Source organism: Rhincodon typus, chromosome 30, assembly GCF_021869965.1.
Source record: "Rhincodon typus isolate 14 chromosome 30, sRhiTyp1.1, whole genome shotgun sequence".
Lineage (NCBI taxonomy): Eukaryota > Metazoa > Chordata > Chondrichthyes > Orectolobiformes > Rhincodontidae > Rhincodon > Rhincodon typus.
In genome coordinates this window covers 36,208,166-36,229,642 of record NC_063361.1, presented here as the reverse complement: position 1 = coordinate 36,229,642, position 21,477 = coordinate 36,208,166, and the positions used below count along the sequence as shown (strand labels likewise).

General features: G+C 45.6%; 2 protein-coding genes across 2 annotated transcripts in view; one reads left to right on the top strand and one right to left on the bottom strand.

Moving 5' to 3' along the window:
* Nucleotides 1-21,477, bottom strand: part of LOC109923652 (endoplasmic reticulum protein SC65-like) — a 149,748-nt gene that overhangs the window by 27,921 nt on the left and 100,350 nt on the right. The window lies entirely within an intron of this gene.
* Nucleotides 1-21,477, top strand: part of LOC109923653 (peptidyl-prolyl cis-trans isomerase FKBP10-like) — a 43,477-nt gene that overhangs the window by 4,223 nt on the left and 17,777 nt on the right. Inside the window, exons 3-6 of the mRNA XM_048614379.1 lie at nucleotides 2,107-2,296; nucleotides 9,238-9,383; nucleotides 11,722-11,911; nucleotides 17,929-18,038. Coding sequence (XP_048470336.1) covers nucleotides 2,107-2,296; nucleotides 9,238-9,383; nucleotides 11,722-11,911; nucleotides 17,929-18,038 — 636 coding nt within the window. The remainder of the gene's footprint in view (nucleotides 1-2,106; nucleotides 2,297-9,237; nucleotides 9,384-11,721; nucleotides 11,912-17,928; nucleotides 18,039-21,477) is intronic.

Genomic DNA, 21,477 nt, shown 5'->3' with positions numbered 1-21,477 from the left:
TCATCCTGCCTGGCCACCTTTAATGATTTGTGTACATATAAACCAAGCTTCTCTGCATCTGAATCCCTTTCAGAATCGTACCCTTTGTTTTGTATTGTCTTTCTGTTGTCTCAGAATAAAAGGTTAGAAACTTGGCACTGAGATGAAGAGGCAACTTGGTGAGTTTTGGAATTCTCTAAGCCAGAAGGCTATGTCATTGAGTATGTTCAAGACAGGGATTGACAGATTTCTAGGTATTAACTACAACAAGCGAAATGGGTATCATGTGGAAAAATGTATATCAAAGATGGAATATCAGCCATAATTTGGTAGAAGGTAGAGCAAGTTTGATGTCCGAATGGCCTACTCCTGTTCCCAGTTCCTACGTCCTTGCTACTAAAATGAATCACTCTATATTTTTCAGCATTAAATTTCAATTGCCACTTGCAGCCCACTCCACAAATCTGTCTACGTCCATTTTAATTTCACTACCTTCCTCACAATTCACTAAACTTGCAAGTTTTATTTTTGCATCCAAAAATGATCAAATTGATCATTAAAAAATATGAGGAAGAGCAGGAGTCTGTCATCTCCTGGGGAATTCCACTATCAACCTTCCATCAGTTTGAGAGACTACCATGAATTAATTCAGAGATAGTAAGAACTGCCGATGCTGGAGTCAGAGATAACACAGTGTGGAGCTGGAGGAACACAGCAGGCCAGGCAGCACCGGAGGAGCAGGAAAGTTGAGGTTTCAGATCGGGATCATTTCTGAAGAAGGGTCCAGACTTGAAACATCAACTTTCCCGCTCCTCTGATGCTGCCTGGCCTGCTGTGCTCCTCCAGTTCCATATTGTGTTGGCATTAATTAATATTGTGTTTCTGTGATTTGGCCAATATTGTATCCATGTTGCTACTCACCGTTTTATTCCATGCAGTAAATCTTCACTCACTACTGTGCAGACTTCCTCTGGAGGTTCATGTACATATGTCAAAGCATTACCCTCAGCAACCCTTACTATAAATTCAGCAAAAAAAAATCATTAAACATGACTTGCACCTGACAAATCCAAGTTGGCTTTCGTTAATTAACCCATATTTGCTTCCTTGGCTATTAATTTTGTCTTGAATTATTGATGTGACCAAGGGTTAAACTGACTGGCCTGTAGTTTTTGAGCTCAGCTTTAGTCATTCTTTGAGTAAGGGTATAACATTTGCAATTCTAAAGTACTATGGCATCACCCCAGATCTAAAGAAGATGAGAAAATTACAGCCAGTGCCTCCTGCTTCTCTCAGTGTCCCAGAATGCATCTCATCTGATCTTGAAGTCTTGTCCACTTTAGGTACAGCCATCCTATCCAGTCTGCCACATTATCAACTTTAAACTCTTCAAGCATCTGAAATCGTCTTTCATTATGACCAGTTCCTTTGTAAAGGCAAATGGAAAGTATTGATTTAATATTGCAGCTATACCCCCTACACCGACATGTAAATCCCATTTCTGGCCCCTAACTGGCACACCCCGTCTTTTACCAGCCTTTTTATCCAGTATAGGCCCATTGAAGACTTTCTAATTGCCTTTTACATTAGCTGCCAGTCTCTTCTCATTAGCTGCAAGTCTCTCCTCATAGCCTCTCTTTGTTTCTCTTATCTGCTTTCTCTTTTCCCCTCTGAACCTTCTAGACTCAGTCTGGTTAACAGTTGCGTTATCTATTTGACATCTGTCAGAAACATACATTTTCCTTATCTTGATCATACTGAGCTAGACATCAGTGGTCCGTTTTGTGTGCTCATTTTGTTGATCCCAGGCAGTTGGGAGAAGGGATTGGTTTTAGCTCTGCCTTGGATGGGAAGAGGAAGTATCAGCCTGAGTTCTGGCTGCCTTGGGTTAACTGTCTGAGAATTTATAGCAGGAAGTTAGGTGTCATTACCAAGGAGAGCAGCGTCAGGTTTCTTTGTGATTGAGTGGTTTCCATTACTTGCCGTCTTGGGTCTCAAACCAGAAAAGGTACCACAGGCAACAGTGACACAAAGCCATAATCTAACTTGGGAGAGGATGGGAAGTGGAATTAAACAATGTTGTAATGCCTTTTCCAAAGTTTTTTTTCATTCTTCTTTGTTTCACAGACAATGTCATCCCTCCGGATACCACTCTGTACTTCGATATCATTCTCCATGATATCTGGAACCATAATGACAAGGTGCAAACAAAGACTTTGCACAGACCCACTGTTTGCAACCGCACAGTACAGAGCTCCGACTACGTCCGATATCATTACAATGGCACTCTGCTCAATGGGACACTCTTTGATTCAAGGTGAAGGACCAGTGTTATTGTCTGTTGCAATTTCCCTGGGAGACAGGACCAATGGCAGTTGGTCTAAGCTAGTGGTAACCTTGGATTGATGGGGTGACCAAATGTACTAATAAAGAAGGCAAGGAGGAAGGACCCCTCCACGGTGACATATGGTGCTGCCGCCCCCCTACCCCCCAACTTGATACATAAATTGCTAGTGTTCGAGCCAAAATGTCAGCCCTGAATAATTACAGATAGTTTCGTAGACCATTACAGGATCCCTAAGCCTAACGCTAACCCTAACCCTAAATCAGCTGCAGTTTTTCCACATTACAACAAGGTACTTCATTGGACGTGGAGCATGTTGGGACTTCCTGAGGTGCTCTAAAGGTGCTATGTAAACACAAATTCTTAATATTTACTCCTTGGGAAGGAAGGTGGAGAAAATGTGAGTCAATTTGAAGAAATACTTTAAGAAATTTGTCCAATTGCCTGAGGAAAGAGAGCTCACTCCAGCAGAGTGTAGGCATGCAGTAATGCACAGTATGTGTAATGACCATCTCTTTCCCCGAGTCTCTGCAATCACTTCAGTACAGAATTGCTACAGTGCAGACAGAGGCCAATCAGCCCATTGAGTCTGCACCAACTCTCTGACTGAGCAATTCACCTGGTGCCATTCTCCTGCCTTCTCCCCATAACCCTGCACATTCCTCCCTTTCAGATAATAATCCAGTTTCTTCTTGAATGGCTGGATTGAACTAGCCTTCACGACACCCTCAGGCAGCACATTCTAGATTCCATCCACTCGCCACTGAGGTTTTCCTCATGGCACTGTTTTTGTTTTGTCAATTATTTTAAGTCTGTGCCCTCTCACTCTTTATCCTTTTACAAGTTGGAATCATTTCCACATCCACTCTGTCTGGACCACTCATGAGTTTGAAAACCTCTATCAAATCTTCTCTCCACCTTCTCCTCTCCAAGGAGAACAGACTACAGTGTATCCTCAAACTGAATTCCCTCATCCCCAGAACTGTTTGCATAAACCTTTTTCTGCATTTTCTCCAATGCTTTCACATCCTTCGTATAATGTGGTACCCAGAACTATGCACAATACTCCAGTGTAGTGTTTGCAAATCTCTGGTTCTCTGACATTACTCCTCAGTCAAAGGAGAATTTTGAAAAAATCAGTTGGTACCTCCACAATTTGCATTCTTGTTTCCCTCATTATTCCTTCAACCCTGGTCCCTTATTTACTTTAAGCACAGACAGGATATCCAAAATTGTCTCCTTGTAAATTTAAACCTTTCTAGGTCTGATTACCTCCTCTTTCACCACGGGCTGGATAGCATCACCTTTCTTGGTAAAGACACTTGCAAGATATTCATTTAATACCTTGGCTTAATCCTCTGCCTCTGTGTAAATCTGATTTTTGGTCCCAAGAATACCGCCACCAAGCCTCCTGTCCTTGTTGAGTGGAAGGGACCATCGAATTGGCAGTGGTGGAGGATAAGCCACTATTACATCTTAACAAGAAGAGGCACTTGTCTTAGAGCAGATGTGTTGTATTTCAAAATAGCAATTAGGTACAATTGAGATTGACTAGTTAGGCATAATCGCAAAGACTATCAGGAGCCAGCGATGATACATCTGTCTCCATCAGGAAGTTGTGCTAGAACTGCTTCCTGTTCACTCAATGACTATGTGACATCATCAGATTGCTGGGCCTTCAACATTAACTCTTTCACAACCATTACCCAATACAACATGTCCCCTCAAACTTTTGTCCCCATAGTTAGCCCTTATGCATGCAGGTATATAACTACATTTACCACCATCTCATCATCCTCCACAGCTCTGACTTCACAAATTCAGGTGGCTTGGAAGTTTCACAATTTCTCCAGAACATATTCTCATCTGCTGGGAACACTGGGAGGTCTTCTGTTTGTGACTGTTGAACTTGTTTCTGACCTTGACTTTAATTTGTCTCCCTGGAGGACCTTTTATCTCTTGGATGTCTTTTGTGGAGGATGCCATTCCTGCTAGATGAGGTAATTAGTCCATTCCTTATCTGGAATTCTCTCTTAAGGACATTGTGGGTGTACCTATAGCACATGGACTGCAGCAGTTGAAGAAGACAGCTGACCCCCCACCTTCTCAAGGGCAACTAGGGATGGGCAATAAATACTGGACCAACCAGCGACGCCCATGTCCCACGAGTGAATTAAAAACTAACTGGAGGATTTTTAATCTCCCAGTTTCTTTCACTGAGGAGCTCTTCTTGCTGTCCCATAAGCTCATTTGCAGGACATTTTTTACCTCATGAACGTTCATCATGGAAGACACCTACTCTGTTAAAACAAAAACTTTCTTCCTTGAAGTATCCTTGATCCTTAGACCCAGGAATTTCTGCTTAACCATGTCTTGAATCTGATTTCTCTGCCTTTCATAAGTTTGTGCGTTACTCATCTCCATTCTGTGTAAGCAAATCTTTACTGTCAATCTCTGATACATCGGTATTGAAGAATAAAAGTCTATGGTTGTATTAGTGATGGATTAGACTTTTGCACATCCTTGGTCATGTTACTGAAGGATTTTCTACTTACTTAGCATTATTTTTGTCATGGGCACTGTTAATTCTTCTTTGGAGATGAAGAATTGAAATGTTGCAATTGATCTTGTGTCAGTTCAGCATCTGACATCAAAGTCAAACTTTTTGTATCAGTTTATTTAGTGGGCTGGTTGTCTGTCTGAACAATGTCAGTTAAAGATTCATCAATGAGCTCAACTGGGTTGTACTGCTCTTCCTTGTTCTGAGTATTTACTATATCTTGCAAGCCTTTCTGCTTTTTATCAACTGAAGATTCTTTGGAATAGAAAACATTTTCATAATTCCTATAAAGTTTCTGATTTCCTTTCTATTGACAAAATGAAGCATTTTTTAATCTGGATAGATTGTTTCAATATTTTCTTTCTTCTCTGTGACTCTAGGGAAACCCATGAAAAGCTTCTATTGGTTTTGCCTTGACTGCATGTCAACAATGGATTGTTCTGACAACAGTTACTCACTTTGAATAAGTTGAACTCACTCAGTCTTCTGAAAGATGTTGAGGTCAAGCATTAAAGCTCTTGCTTTTCACATTGCAATGTTACACAACACTACCCTTTGCTGTTGAGAGTAATTCCACATAGAGTGTGCAGTTTCATTTCTGTAGGCTGCAACTTCTGTTTCATCAGCCATTGTATGGATCTAATAGGACAGTCTCACTTGAGCCTTTAACAAGCTTAACATTATCTAGTTGTTCTTTGACATACAATCGATTTGAATTGGATAGAATCAGTGTATCACCAATTTCCCTTAGGAATGCCTGTGGTGTCCTTTCGAATGAGGATTACTCTATGATGTTGAGCTCTTTCTGTGGATGTCTCCCACTATTTCTGCTGCTCCAAAATCTACTTTTGTCCATTTTCTAGAATAACCTCATATTCAGGAATGTTTCACACCTGGCCTGCCCTTTGAGTAAGGTCTCTGTTATATAGCCACAACATTGTGTTTCGATGGAACAGTCTGACCCAGTGCTCAATCTTATGTACCACATTCTGTGCATTCACATATTTACATTGATTTGGGCTTCCTTGTTTTCTCCCTTACTCTGACATGACCTGTTAATTTTTTATTCCTCATTCGAGTGCCATCTATCTCTTCTGGTACTTGTTTGCCCATTGGTATTCCTCTCTGATACCACCTCCTAGTTCGCATCCACCCCCCTCATAATGAGTTTGATTAAACTTGCCCAGAGCACTAACAAAATGGCCCACTAGGAGCTCAGTCCCAGCTTTGTTTATGTGTAAGGTTCATCCAGCCATCACCTCTACAGCTTGCCCCAGTGCCTCAGCACCATCTTTCCAGTTACACATTCATCTGCTCAATCCTCCTCTTCCTGTATTCACTTGATCATGGTTTTGGGAGTAATTCAGAGGTCCTGCTTGCTCATTGCCTAGGTGACTCCCTAAGTCCGATGTGGAACATGCTGACTGGCTATTACCCTACCAACCCCTACCTCTCTGAGTGCTCTGCAACTGCTTGGTGACATTCTCAATCTGGGCTCCAGGAAGGCAACACAGCATCCTGGATTCACAGCTGCTGCTGTAGAAACAGCTATCTATTCCCCTAACCATTGAATCACTTCCTTGTACCTCCCCCAGCCACTGAGTCATATGAATCATAGAATCCCCAAAGTGTAGAAGCAGGCCATTCAGCCCATCTGGTCTACTCCAACCCTCCGAAGAGCATTCCACCCTGACTCACCCCATCCCTAGGACGCTGCATTTCCCACGGCTAACCCACCTAGCCTGCTCATCCGTGAACACTATGGGTAATTTAGCCTGGCTATTCCACCCTAACCTGCACATCTTTGGACTGTGGGAGGAAACCGGAGCACCCAGAGGAAACCCACACAGACACAGGGAGAGTGTGCAAACTCCGCACAGACAGTCGCCTGAGGGTGGAATCAAACCCAGGTCTCTGGCGCTGTGAGGAGCAGTGCTAAATACTAAGTCAGCATGCTGCCCCTAAGTCCCATGGACTTGCCTCAGGTTTACATCCCTGATGAACCATCATGCTGACCAGTCAGGCAGTGACCATCTCCAATAAGAGACAATCCAGCCACTGTCCCTTGACATTCAATGATGTTACCATTGAATCCCCCACTGTCAACATCCTGGGGATTACCATTGACCAGAAACACCTGGACTTGACATATTAATACAGTGGCTACAAGAGCATGTCAGAGACTGGGAATGCTGCCCTAAGTAACTCATTTCCTGACTCCCCAAAGCCTGTCCACCATCTACAAGGCACAAGTCAGGAGTGTGATGGAATACTCCCCACTTGCCTGGATGAGTGCAGCCCCAACAACACTCAAGAAGCTTGACACCATCCAGGAGAAAGAAGCCCATTTGATTAGCACCACATCTACCATTATCGACATTCATTCCTCCACCACCGACAGTCAGTAGCAGCAGTGTGTACCGTCTACATGATGTACTGCGGAAATTCACCAAGGCTCCTTAGACAGCACCTTCCAAACCCATCTAGAAGGACAAGGGCAGCAGATACACAGGAACACCACCACCCTGCAAGTTTCTTCCACATTAATCACCATCCTGACTTGGAAATATATCACCCAGTGTTGCTGGTCAAAGTCCTGGAACTTCCTCCTAACAGCATTGTGGACATACCAACACCTCGAGGTTACCTCCAGTGTTACCAGAAAGTGGCTCATTACCATCTTCACAAAGGCAGTTAAGGATGGAAAAACCTGACCTAGCCAGTGATGTCTACATCCCATGAATTAATTGTAAAAAATGACTGTTTTGCTTTTTGAATATACCTAGAACCCTTGCCCCTTTTCATTAGAACAGATAACCCTGTAACTATCCTCTTTGCTGGTTCTACTAGAATTCATCACCTCCATCGAGCTGTATCATGCAAAAGTCCCACCTCTCCAGACAGCCACAAGTTCAAATCACAAAACTAGCTCCTTATATCTTGTACATTCTCTCAGCTTGACCCAATTGACCTGTATTGTCAAATCCTCCATTTATGATTTTTGTCAAAATAATTTCAGATTTTAGTTGGGTAGATGTGTGATTGCTGCCATTCCCAGTTCCCTCCAGAATAATTAAAACACCATAGTGTGCTGAGTGTAAGGGTTCCAGATCCTTTTCTCCTGTGACATTCTCCCTCACAAGGAATGTTTACCTTAAGGAAGTTTTATCTTCTCTCCAGGATTTCTCTTTGTCTCTTTCACTTCTCTTTGGCTCTGAAGAAGGCATACTAGACTCAGTGTTAACTCTGTTCCTCTCTTCACAGACATTGCCAGACCTGCTGAGTTTCTCCAGTAGCCACAATTTTTATTTCTCTTCCAGGGTCTCTTGACCTGTGTGAAGTCTGGCAACAATGTTCAGTTCAGAGCTGACCTTATTGCTGGCAAGAGGCAGTGTTGTTATTCAAGCTTCTCTATGCAAAATGAAAGAGCCCATTAGATAGGAGTATTTAATGGACTCACTGTACATTCATTCTGTGTTTTTCAGTCTTTTCCTGTGTTCATATCCTTGAGCCTTCTCTTGGCAACAGCTCAGAACAACAGAACTGTCATCAGGAGCTTACAGTAAAGGAATCCAAGACATGGGCTTAAGTTTGATCCTCTTGTAGGACCTTACAGCACAGAAGCATTTCTGCCCATTGTTCTCTGCTGGGCTCTTTGAAAGAACAATTATGCTTTGTCCCACATTTTTGCTTTTTGTCAGTAATGGGGTTTGTCAGGAAGGTCAATCCCAGTGGAACAGGGAGGTTGTTTTCATTCTCATTCAAGCTGGATGTCATGTTTATAAATGACTGGCTGATTTAAAGACATCCAACTACATCTGGAAATCCTTGACAGGTTAGTCTACATCTATGACAACAACTCAAAAACCAATGTTTGAAACATTTACTGAATCTAGAATTTGGGAGATGTGTTTTTTTGTTCTTTGGTGAGAATGTGGAGCTTGGGATCCCAAGGAGTGGCCGAGTTAGATGGTGTAGACAGATTCTGTGGGAATCTGTATAAACACATGAGGGAGAAATGAATACAAGGTGATGTTGGTGGGGTGGGATGAAGAGGTTTTCATGGAGAATAGCTACTCGTGTGGTGCTGTTGGGCCAAATAGCCAGTTTCTGTGCTGTAGACATGTTCTGATGGTTAAATCAGAGTCTAATGTTGGTGTCCAATTTGAATGTTTTACTCATATCTTCAGTCCACTCTCCACTCCTGGTTCCAGCACCCTCCTCAGCAATGGGTGGGTGGGTGGGGAGTTTGGGATGGGGGGTTTTGGGTGGGCTGTTGGGGTGGGTGGGTGTGAAAGTGGTTCCTCTGCTTTGTATATTTTTCATTCTTTAGTTCCTCTCCCTCCTCCCACAGTCACAATCGCATGAGTACGTACGACACCTATGTGGGTATTGGCTGGTTGATCAAGGGGATGGATGAAGGGCTCCTGGGAATGTGTGTAGGAGAGAGAAGAATTATCATCATCCCTCCATTCCTGGCCTACGGAGAGACTGGGTATGGTAAGTGATATCCCTGGAAGACAACTATCTCCACAGCACTGGGAATTACATCCAACTCTGAAGCCTCTGTACCAGAGCGTTAGTTTCAAACACTGCCACCCCCATTCCTCCCAACCCCCCACCCCTCCCCACACACACACACACACCAACACCGCCACCACAAACTGTAGAAGCAGAACGATCCTACCCCAGTCTGCGATCCTCCGAGGCTCAGTGGACTGATTTATTGACCCATGACCAGAAAGTACATGAGCTTTAAACCTGCTTAGTGCTTCTCTTAGTAGCCAGGGCATTAACATTGTCCTGCCTGTGTACCTGATTGATCCCGGTTGGAGGGTCGATACATTGAATCAGGACAAGGTTGTGCTCAATTGTGGTGAAGACATGGGCTGAATGGACATAACGATTCTGTGAAATAGCCTGTGATTTGATTTGATTTATTTATTGTCATGTGTAACTAGGTAAAAACTTTATTTATGAGCAGTACAGGCAGATCATTGTAAACAAGGATGTACAGGTCATGGGTGGGCCAAAAAAGACTTGGACAGAGGCATACATCACACAGGGCATGCGCTAGGCAAAATCAACACTAAAAAGATCGGTGTTATTTAAAGTTAGAGAGTCCATTCATCAGTCTGATAGTGGCCAGGAAGAAGCTGTTCCTGAACCTGCTGATGTGTTCAGGATTCTGTATCTTCTGCCTGATGGAAGAGGTTGTAGGAGATCATTACCGGGGTGCGATGGGTCTTTGAAGATGTTGGCTGCCTTTCTGCAGCAGTGAGCCTTGTAAATGGAGCCCATGGATGAAAGGGTGTCTTCTGTGATGGTCTGGGCTGTGCACAGTCAATTCATCATTGATGGTTGATGTGACTGAATTGATAAAAACCCAGTATAAGACTGTGCCTTCAGACCAGGAGGGTAATATGCTGGTGATGTCCTGCCTGACAGTGATGGGGGGCATGCACTGGGGACAGCATCACATCAAATGATCTGATTGTCCCCCAAGACTCTCATTCTTAACATCAGAGCAGATGAGGCCATTCAGCCCTTTGAAATAATTTCCCTATTCACTTTGACCAAGGCTACACTGTATCTTAGCTCCATCTGTCTACCTTGGCTCCATTATCTTTAATACTTTAAACCAATGAAATTCTTTAACCTGGCCGTTGATTCTGGCTGGTGATTGAGAGCAGGTGAAGATAACGCAAAGGATAAAGAGGTAAGCCCCACAGGCAGAGTTTTACTCTGTACATCCTCCAGATCTTCGGTGGTACTGGGGGACAACGATGTCTGTGTTTCTGATGCCTCTCCTGGATATCGGTCTTCATTTCGCTAATGGTTACAGACTGCACACATGGAGGTAGGCAGCTTTAGCCTCTTGCTCCCTGTCACTTCCATCTCTTGTGTGTGCTTCCCTGTCCCCTCCCTGACAAACACAAACCCATGTACAAAGTGTGTTTGCCATCTGCCTGCATCTCCTGTTAAAACAGCTCCTGCTCCTGAGGCAACACGTCTTTGCAATATTGAGCGATGATGATTGCAGGAGACAGCCCAGGGATACAGGTCTGGACTGGTTCCTAACAATCTGATACAAATACAGATGCAGTTAGCCAGGACCTGGTGACATTTCATACCCCGGAAACTGACAGTTTTCTTATTTATTTACAAAGGTGTTGTTTCGCCCCAGAGGCCTTCAACAAGCTTGTGATTGCAGAGGACAATCACAGCCTCCCCTTTCTCCCCCACCACCCACAAGAAAATGAGTGTACAGGGAAGAATATAGTTTTAAAATTGATGAGAACTGAAAGGGTAAAGAGTCTCAATGCAGGACAGCGCTGAGGTCCCTAACAGAAGGAAGGTGAAGCCAATCTGGGAAGCAGTAGTCACCTGATATCAAGCTTTGACTATGAGAAGTTTGAAATCCAGGGAAAAGCTGATTTGGTGTAAGGGATAACAAAACAATTTTTGATTTTATAGTGATGATGCAGGAGAGCCGTGTGTTTAGGGGATAAAGGATTCGGAGAATAAGTTCACAAGAGTTCCAATCTTTAACAGGATTGAATGAAAGACAATGCCTAAACTGTCCTCTTGTCCCAGTTCAGGGTGGGGGTGGGAGGGTAGGCTAAGATTCCCTGGGTTTGGGGAATTGTTTTAATCCCATTTTCTGAAATCGAAGCGTGATAATTGTCTTCCCATCTGCTTCCTAACAGGGAGGGAGATGCCTGCAGTGCATACACATGCGTTCATAATGATATTTGGCACAGACTGTGAATATTTATCGCCTGAATGTATCTCCCTGTAGTTTAACTCTGTCTGGTTCTTGCTGCTGTCTCATTAGGCAGTGACATTCCCCCACAGGCCAGTTTGGTATTTGATACTCTGCTGCTGGATCTCCACAACCAGAATGACACAGTCTCCATAGAGAAGCTGGTTGTCCCAGAACCCTGCACTCGGCAAATCGAGACTGGAGACTTCATCCGCTATCACTACAATGGCAGTCTGTTGGATGGAACCTTCTTCGACTCTAGGTGGGCGTCAAACATCACACTAACCTTTGATTAATGACCATTTTCTGTTGTATGTTAGAACTGGTAACCATGCAGACAAGCAGACTTACCCAATGCACCAACACACCTCCCCAACCAAATCTTCAAGAACTGACCATTCCAAGCAGTAAATACTAGACCACTCAAAACCAAGAGCAAGAGACAATCATGTTCAAATACCCATCCAATTAACTCTGGGTGGCTATAACAAGGAATCTCCATTAAGACTCATTAGGTAGCACACAGAGGGAGTGCAGCGGGGGTTCACCAGTCTGACTCCTGGGTCCGTGGGACAGTTCTGAGAGGACAGATGGAGGAGACCCAGCCCATAGTTTAGAAGAAAGAGGATGATCACCTGGAAAACCTCCAAAATCCGTAAAGGGCTGGGCAGCATGGATATGGTAAGGATGTGCCCCGTGGCTGGGGGGTGAGGGGTCTACAACTAAGTACTCAGTCTCAGAGTCAGGGGTCAGCTATTTGGGACTCAGATGAGGAGGAATTTCTTCACTCAGAGGGTAATGAATCTTTGGAATTCTGTAGAACCTCAGTCATTGATTATAGAGGTTGCTAGATTTCTAGTTACTGATGGCATTAAGGGATAGGAAATAGCATGGGAATCTGGTGTTGAGGTGGCTCATCGGCCATGGTCTCGAATGGCAGTGCAGGCTTGAGGGGCTGAATGGCCAACTCCCATTCCCACAGCACTCCCCAACGTTGGAGGCATCACCATTTCAATGAAATTTAAAATGAGGAGATATCCTCCTTCTTGGTAGATGTTCACGATCCCATGGCATTGCTTTGAAGAACAGAAGCTCTCTACGATGCTCTGCCCAATACTTATCCCTCAACCAACATCAGTTAAACTTCCATTGAGTTTCTGTGTGTGGGATCTTGCTGCATGTGAGTTGACTGCACATTCTCTTCATTCGAAAAGCACTTTATTTCGAAAAGTACTTCATGGGTTGGAAAGCACTTTTGTAGATGGCCTCAGGTCATGAAGACAGCATAGAAATGGAAGTCTTTCTTTTATGTTCTGCTACGGGTCAATGACCCCAAAATCCCTTAGCCCAAAGAAACAAACAGTGATACGCCCAGGGATTAACCCTCCTGTTGAAGCTTGTTGTAAATGTTGAGACCAGTGGTCACCTGCAGTGGGCAGCAGCGAGACAGGATGGCTGTGTGTGAGAACTCGTGTTCATTCTTCATCCTGACCTTTAAACGTGGGAAGGTCACAATTAGAGATTGACCCCTCTGAAGGTGTGTTAGTACTCTGAGTGCCCGATGTTTGCATTTTATTTGCTTCACATGAGATGTAAAAAGACATTTTATCATGTTAAAAGCACTATATCAATGCAAAGTGTTGTTGGATTGTGGAGAGCTTTTTTTAAATTCATTCGTGTGATGTGGGTGTAGATGGCTGAGCCGGCATTGCCCGTCCCTAGTTACGCCTTGAGACGGTGGGGGTGAGCTGCCTTCTATTGAACCGCTGCAGCCTATGTGCTGAGGGTAGACCCACAATGTCCTTAGAGAGGGAATTACAGGATTCTGACCCAGCAACACTGCAGGAATGGTAATATATTTCCAGTCAGGATGATGAGTGGCTTGGAGGGGAACTTGCAGGGGATATTGTTTCCATGTATCTGATGCCCTTGTCCTTCTAGTTGGAAGTAGTCTTGGATTTGGAAGGTGCTGTCTAAGGATTTTGGTGAATTTCTACAATGCATCTTGTAGATGGTACACACTGCTGCTACTGAGCGTCGGTGGTGGAGGGAGTGGATTATTGTGGATGTAGTGCCAATCAAGCGGGCTGCTTTGTCCTGGATGGTGTCAAGCTAATTGAATGGTGTTGGAGCTGTACCAATCCAAACAAATAGAGAGTATTCCATCACATTCCTGTCTTGTGTCTTGTTGATGGCGGACAGGTTTTGGGGAGTGCGGAGGTGAGTTATTCGCCACAGTATTCCATGTCTGTGACCTACTCTTGTAGCCACTGTGTTTACGTGGTGAGCCCAGTTGAGTTTCTGGTTACTGGTAACCCCCAGAATGTGGATAGTGGGGAATTCAGTGATGGTAACACCACAGAATGTCCAGGGGCGGTGGTTAGATTGTCTCTTATTGGTGATGGTCATAGCCTGGCATTTGTGTGGCGCGAATGTTACTTGCTTCTTGTCAGCCCAAGCCTTCATATTGTCCAGATCTTGTTGCACTTGAACAAGGATTGCTTCAATATCTGAGGAGTTACGAATGGTGCTGAACATTGTGCACTCATCAGTGAACACCCCGACTTTTGACCTTATGATGGAGGGAAGGTCATTGATGAAGCAGCTGTAGACGGTTGGGCCTAAGACACTACCCTGAGTAATTCCTGCAGAGATGTCTTGGAGCTGAGATGACTGACCTCCAACAACCACAGCCATCTTTTTATGTGCCAGAGAGTTTGTCCCTTCATTCTCATTCCTGTTTTGCCAGGGCTCCTTGATGCCACACTCAGTCAAATGCAGCCTTGATGTCAAGGGTTGTCACTCTCACCTCACCTCTGGAATTCAGCTCTTTTGTCCATGTTTGAACCAAACCTGCAATGAGGTCATGAGCTGAGCGACCCTGGCAGAACCTAAACTGGGCATCAGTGAGCAGGTTATTTCTGAGCAGGTACTACGTGATGGCATCATTGATGATACCTTCCATCACTTTACTGATGATTGAGAATAGGTTGATGGGGCAGTAATTGGCTGGGTTGGATTTGTCTTGCATTTTGTGTACAGAATGGTCATATTTGTGGAGCCTCCTCCTGCAGCAAGTTGTTTAATTGTCCACCACCATTCACGACTGGATGTGGCAGGACTGCAGAGCTTAGATCTGATCCATTGGTTGTGGGATCGCTTAGCTCTGTCTATCACTTGCTGCTTTTGCAAGTAGTCCTGTTTGGTGGCTTCACCAGGTTGACACCTCATCTTCAGGTATGCCTGGTGCTGCTCCTGGCATGCCCTCCTGCACTCTCCATTGAACTAGGGTTGATCCCCTGGCTTGATGGTAATGGTTGGTGGGGAGTTGCGGGAGGGGAATGCCAGCCCATGAGGTTACAGATTGTGCTGGAGTACAATTCTGCTGCTGTTGATGGCCCAGTGCCTCATGGATGCCCAGTTTTGAGTTGCTAGATCTGTGCGAAGTCTGTCCCATTTAGCACAGTGATAATAACACACAACACAATAGAGGTTATCCTCAATGTGAAGGCGGGACTTCGTCTCCACAAGGACTGTGCAATGGTCACTCTTACTGATACTGTCATGGATAGGTACATCTGCAGCTGGCAGATTGGTAAGGATGAGGTCAAGTATGCTTTTCCCTCTTCTGTTTCCCCAGCTCTGAGGAAGGGTCACTCAACCTGCAACGTTAACTCTGATTTCACTCCATAGCTGCTGCCAGACCTGCTGAGCTTTTCCAGCAATTTCTATTTTTGTGTCTGATTTACAGCATCTGCAGTTCTTTCAGTTTTTATGTTTTTCCCTCTTGTTGATTCCCTCACCACCTGCCACAGACCCAGTCTAACAGCAATGTCTTTTCGGTGGCTCAGTGGTTAGCACTGCTGCCTCACAGTGACAGGGGCCCAGTTCAATTCCACCCTCGAGTGACTGTGTGGAGTTTACACATTCTCCCCATGTCTGCGTGGGTTTCCTCCGGGTGCTCTGGTTTCCTCCCACAGTCCAAAGGTGTGCTGGTTAGGGTGGATTGGCCATGCTAAATTGCTCCTAGTGTCCAGGGATGTGCAGGCTATGTGGGTTAGCCATGGGGAATGCAGGGTTATAGGGATAGTGTAGGGACGTGGGTCTGGGTGGGACGCTCTTCGGAGGGGCAGTGTGGACTTGTTGGGGTGAATGGCATGTTTCCACACTGTAGGGTTTCTATGCATATGGATCTGACCAGCTCGATCAGTAGTACTGCTGCCAAGCCACTCTTGGTGACGAACATTGAAAGCCCTCACACAGAGTACACTTTGCACACATGCCATCCTCAATGCTTCCTCTAAGCGTTGCTCAGCATGGAGGAGTACAGATTCATCAGCTGGGGGAGGACAGTTCGTGGTAACCAGCAGGGAAGTTTCCTTGCTCATGTTTAATCTGAAGCCATGAGACTTCATGGGATCCAGCGTCAATGTTGAAGACTCCTAGAGCAACACCTTCCCAACTGTGTACCACTGTGCCGCCCCCTCTGCTGGGTCTGTCCTGTTGGTGGGACAGGACATATCCAGGGACGGTGATGGTGGTGTCTGGGATGTTGTCTGTAAGGTATGATTCTGTAAGTATGACTATGCCAGGCTGTTGCTTGACTAGTCTGTGAGGCAGCTCTCCCAACTTTGGCACTAACCCCCAGATATTAGTGAGGAGGACTTTGCAGGGTCGACAGGGCTGTTTCTGCCGTTGTCTTTTCTGGTGTTAAGGTTGATGCTGGGTGGTCTATCTGGTTTCATTTCTTTGTTGAGACTTCATAGCAATTTATGCAACTGAGTGGCTTGCTAGGCCATTTCAGAGGGCAGCTGAGAGTGAACCACATTGCTGTGGGTCTGGAGTCACATGGAGGCCAGACCAGGTAAGGATGGTAGATTTCCTTCCCTGAAGGACATTAGATGGGTTTTTCTGACAATCGACAGTGGTTTTATGGTAATCTTTAGGTTCTTAATTCCAGATATTTTTTATTGAATTCAAATTACACATGGTGGGATTTGATCCTGGGTCCCTATAACATGAGCTAAGTATCTGGATTAATATTCTAGTGATAGTGCCACTAGGCCCTGCATCCACAGAGAAAGTATCCAGTGTGTGATCAGCTTTCTCCACATTTCTCTCTGAAGGTCACTCTGACAGGATGTTGTAGAGAGAATCTAACTCCAAGAGAAGTATAAAATAATCCAGCTTTCACTGAAGGGGAAGAGGTAGCTCAGTACTTTACACCAGAGTAACCAAAAAGCCCTCTTCACCAAGGCATGAGTCAGGAGTGTGATGGAATACTCCCCACTTGCCTGGATGGGGGCAGCCCCAACAACACTCACGAAACTTGACACCATCCAGGACAAAGCAGCCCGCTTGATTGGCATCACATCCACAAGTATCCACTCCCTCCACCACCGACGCTCAGTAGCAGCAGTGTGTACTATCTACAAGATGCACTGCAGAAATTCACCAAAGATCCTCAGACAGCACCTTCCAAACCCACAACCACTTCCATCCAAAAGGACAAGGGCAGCAGATACATGGGAACATCACCACCACATGTTCTCCTCAAAGTCACTCGTGTCCCAACTTGGAAATATATCACCTCTCCATCAGTGTTGCTGGATCAAAATCCTGGAATTCCCTCTGTAGGTGCATTTTTGGTCAACCCACAGCACATGGACTGCAGCGGTACAAGAAAGTAGCTCACCACCTCCTTCTCAAGGGCATCTAGGTGGGCAATAAATGCTGGCCCAGCTGGCACTGCTTTATGCATACAAACTATATTTTACAAATACGTACGTGGTTTAGCAGCGCTTTCCAGAAAGTTTGTATCTGGAGGAAATTCTGTAGCTGTGGCAATGAACTAATCTCTCAAATTCCATCACAGCCTCTCCCCAATCAGTTTCCCTCTGCATTTTTCTGCCAGTGACTAACAACGTGAGCAAAGAAAATTGCTTGATAAGACTTGCTGCTTTTCTGTACATCTGTCCAAGGAGCAAGCCTGTACTGACATCTCTTCGAAACTTACAGATGAACCTGCATTTAGAATTGACAACCGCTGCGCAGTCTTGTAGTGATGTTTTTGTTAAAGGTGTTAAATTGCCTGAATGACTTCTCTAAATACCGTGATGTTCTCTTGAAGGTAACTTTCCAGCAACAACAACTTAGATTTCTGTAGCATCTTTATCAGAATTAAAACCTGGGTTAAAATGAAAGCTTCACAGGAGCATAATCACATGGAAATCTGACGTGAGCCAGTCAAAGAGCTTCTTTTCAAGATCCATGTTAAAGGACAACAGAGCGATGGAAGGGTTTATCAAGAGAATTTGAGAACTGGGGGCCTAGGCAGCCGAAGGCATTGGCACCAATGGCAGAGAAATTAAAATTGGAAGCACAAGAAGGTAGGATTGGCAGATCACTGAGTTCTAACAGTAGGACTAAAGAGATTTACAGGCTGAAAATTTTCAAATTGTAGTGTTGAACCACAAAGTGCTTTAACAGCCAATCATTTTTTTTTGACATGTAGTCACTGCCGTAATGTAGAAAATACAGTGGCCAATTTGTACACAGCAAGATCCCACAGCAGATGGTAAGATCATCAGTTTTCATGATGATGCGGAATGAATATTTGCAGGACTTCCTTGCTCTTCAGATATTACCCCAGGACCTTTTATGTGCAACCAGGGAGGGTAGTCTGGGCTCCCTTTCAAAGGATAACACCTATGACAGTGTAATGCTCCCTCCGAAATGGACCATATAGTTAAGTGTCTGACCCCTCAGTGGTCTGGCTTGGAGGTGAGTGTGCTACCCACTGAGCTGTGATTGGTTGCCTGTTCAGAATACGGAAGATCCCAGCACTGACCAGCAGCTCCAAAGGAAAGCAGGCATTGCTGACTTGTAGATAATTGAATCACGGTAATTGCTGTTTTACTGGGCCAGAAATAGCTTAAAGACATGGCTGTTCTCTTAGTTCAACATGCAATCACTTTGAGAACCCATGTACGCATGTACCTGAGACAGTAGGAACTACAGATGCTGGAGAATCTGAGATAACAAGGTGTAGAGCTGGATGAACATAGCAGGCCAAGCAGTATCAGAGGACCAGGAAGGCCTAGACCCTTCTTCAGAAATGGGGGAGGGGAAGGGGGTTCTGAAATAAATAGGGAGAGAGGGGGAGGCAGATAGAAGAGGGATAGAGGAGAAGATAGATGGAGAGGAGACAGACAGGTCAAAGAGGCGGGGATGGAGCCAGTAAAGGTGAATGTAGGTGGGGAGTTAGGGAGGAGATAGGTCAGTCCAGGGAGGACGGACAGGTCAAGGGGGCGGGATGAGGTTAGTAGGTAGGAGATGGGGGTGGGGCTTGAAGTGGGAGGAGGGGATAGGTGAGAGGAAGGACAGGTTAGGGAGGCGGGAACGAGCTGGACTGGTTTTGGGATGCGGTAGGGAGAGGGGAGATTTTGAAGCTTGCGAAGTCCACGTTGATACCATTGGGCTGCAGGGTTCCCAAGCGGAATATGAGTTGCTGTTCCTGTAACCTTCGGGTAGCATCGTTGTGGCACTGCAGGAGGCCCAGGATGGACATGTCGTCTGAGGAATGGGAGGGGAAGTTGAAATGGTTCGCGACTGGGAGGTGCAGTTGTTTAGTGCGAACCGAGCGTAGGTGTTCTGCAAATCAGTCCCCAAGCCTCCGCTTGGTTTCCCCGACGTAGAGGAAGCCACAACGGAAACAGCGGATGCAGTATACCACATTAACAGATGTGCAGGTGAACATCTTCTTGATGTGGAAAGTCTTCTTGGGGCCTGGGATGGGGGTGAGGGGGGAGGTGTAGGGGCAGGTGTAGCACTTCCTGCAGTTGCAGGGAAAAGAGCTGGGTGTGGTGGGACTGGAGGGGAATGTGGAGCAGACAAGGGAGTCCTGGAGAGAGTGGTCCCTCCGGAAAGCAGATAAGGGGGGAGAGGGAAAAATGCCTTTGGTGGTGGGGTCGGATTGCAGATGGTGGAAGTGTTGGAGGATGATGTGTTGGATCCGGAGGTTGGTGGGGTGGTACGTGAGGGCGAGGGGGATTCTGTTTTGGCTGTTATTGCGGGGAGGGGGTGTGAGGGATGAGTTACAGGAAATGCGGGAGACACGGTCGAGGGTGTTCTCGACCACTGAGGGGGGGAAGTTGCGGTCCGTGAAAAACGAGGACATCTGAGATGTACGGGAGTGGAATGCCTCATCCTGGGAGCAGATGCGGTGGAGGCAAAGGAATTGGGAGTAGGGGATGGCATTTTTGCAGGAAGGTGTGTGGGAGGAGGTGTATTCTAGGTATCTGTGGGAGTCGGTGGGCTTGAAATGGATATCGGTTTCTAGGTGGTTGCCAGAGACTGCAGTGCCACAACGTTGCTACCTGAAGGTTGCAGGAACAGCAACTCATATTCCGCTTGGGAACCCTGCAGCCCAATGGTATCAATGTGGACTTCGCAAGCTTCAAAATCTCCCTTCCCCCTACCGCATCCCAAAACCAGCCCAGCTCGTTCCCGCCTCCCTAACCTGTCCTTCCTCTCACCTATCCCCTCCTCCCACTTCAAGCCCCACCCCCATCTCCTACCTACTAACCTCATCCTGCCCCCTTGACCTGTCTGTCCTCCCTGGACTGACCTATCTCCTCCCTAACTCCCCACCTACACTCACCTTTACTGGCTCCATCCCTGCCTCTTTGACCTGTCTGTCTCCTCTCCACCTATCTTCTCCTCTATCCATCTTCTATCCGCCTCTCCCCTCTCCCTATTTATTTCAGAATCCCCTTCCCCTCCCCCATTTCTGAAGAAGGGTCTCGGCCTGAAACGTCAGCCTTCCTGCTCCTCCGATGCTGCTTGGCCTGCTGTGTTCATCCAGCTCTATACCTTGCTATCTACACATGTACCTGTATCTCTCACCCAGCTACTGGTCCTACTGTACCTGTGGAAGGAGTTCCTGGTCAGCGCTAGTCTCTATCCTGTCTAATCCTGGAGGAAGAGACAAACACAACAAATTGCTCTGGAAACTCAGCGGGTCTGGCAGTATCTGTGGAGAGAGAAACAGAGTTAACAGAGAAACTTTCTCACTTTCACTCTCTCTTGCTCTCTCTCTCTCTTGCTCACTCACTCTCTCATAGAAACATAGAAGAAAGGAGCAGGAGGAGGCCATTTGGCCCTTCGATCCTGCTGTGCCATTCTTCACAATCATGGCTGATCGTCCAACTCAATAGCTGAATCCTGCTTTCTCCCCATAACGTTCAATCCCATTTGCCTCAAGTGCTATACCTAGTTGCCTCTTGAATACATTCAGTGTTTTGGCATCAACTACTTCCTGTGGTAATGAATTCCACAGGCTCACCACTCTTTGGATGAAGAAATGTCTCCTCATCTCCATCCTAAATGGTCTACCCCGAATCCTCATACTGTGACCCCTGGTTCTGGACACACCCACCATCAGGAACATCCTCCCTGCATCTACATTATCCAGTCCTGTTAGAGTTTTATAAGTTTCTATGAGATCCCCCTCATTCATCTGAATTCCAGCAAAAACAATCCTAACCTAGTCAATCTCTCCTCATACAAGTTAGCCAGGAAGGACCTAAAGAGAGAGTTAAGAAGAGCCAGGAGGGGATATGAGAAGTCTTTAGCAGGTAGGATCAAGGAAAACCCTAAAGCTTTCTATAGGTATGTCAGGAATAAAAGAATGACTCGAGTAAGATTAGGGCCGGTCAAGGACAATAGTGGGAAGTTGTGCGTGGAGTCTGAAGAGATAGGAGAAGCGCTAAATGAATACTTTTCGTCAGTATTCACACAGGAAAAAGACAATGTTGTCGAGGAGAA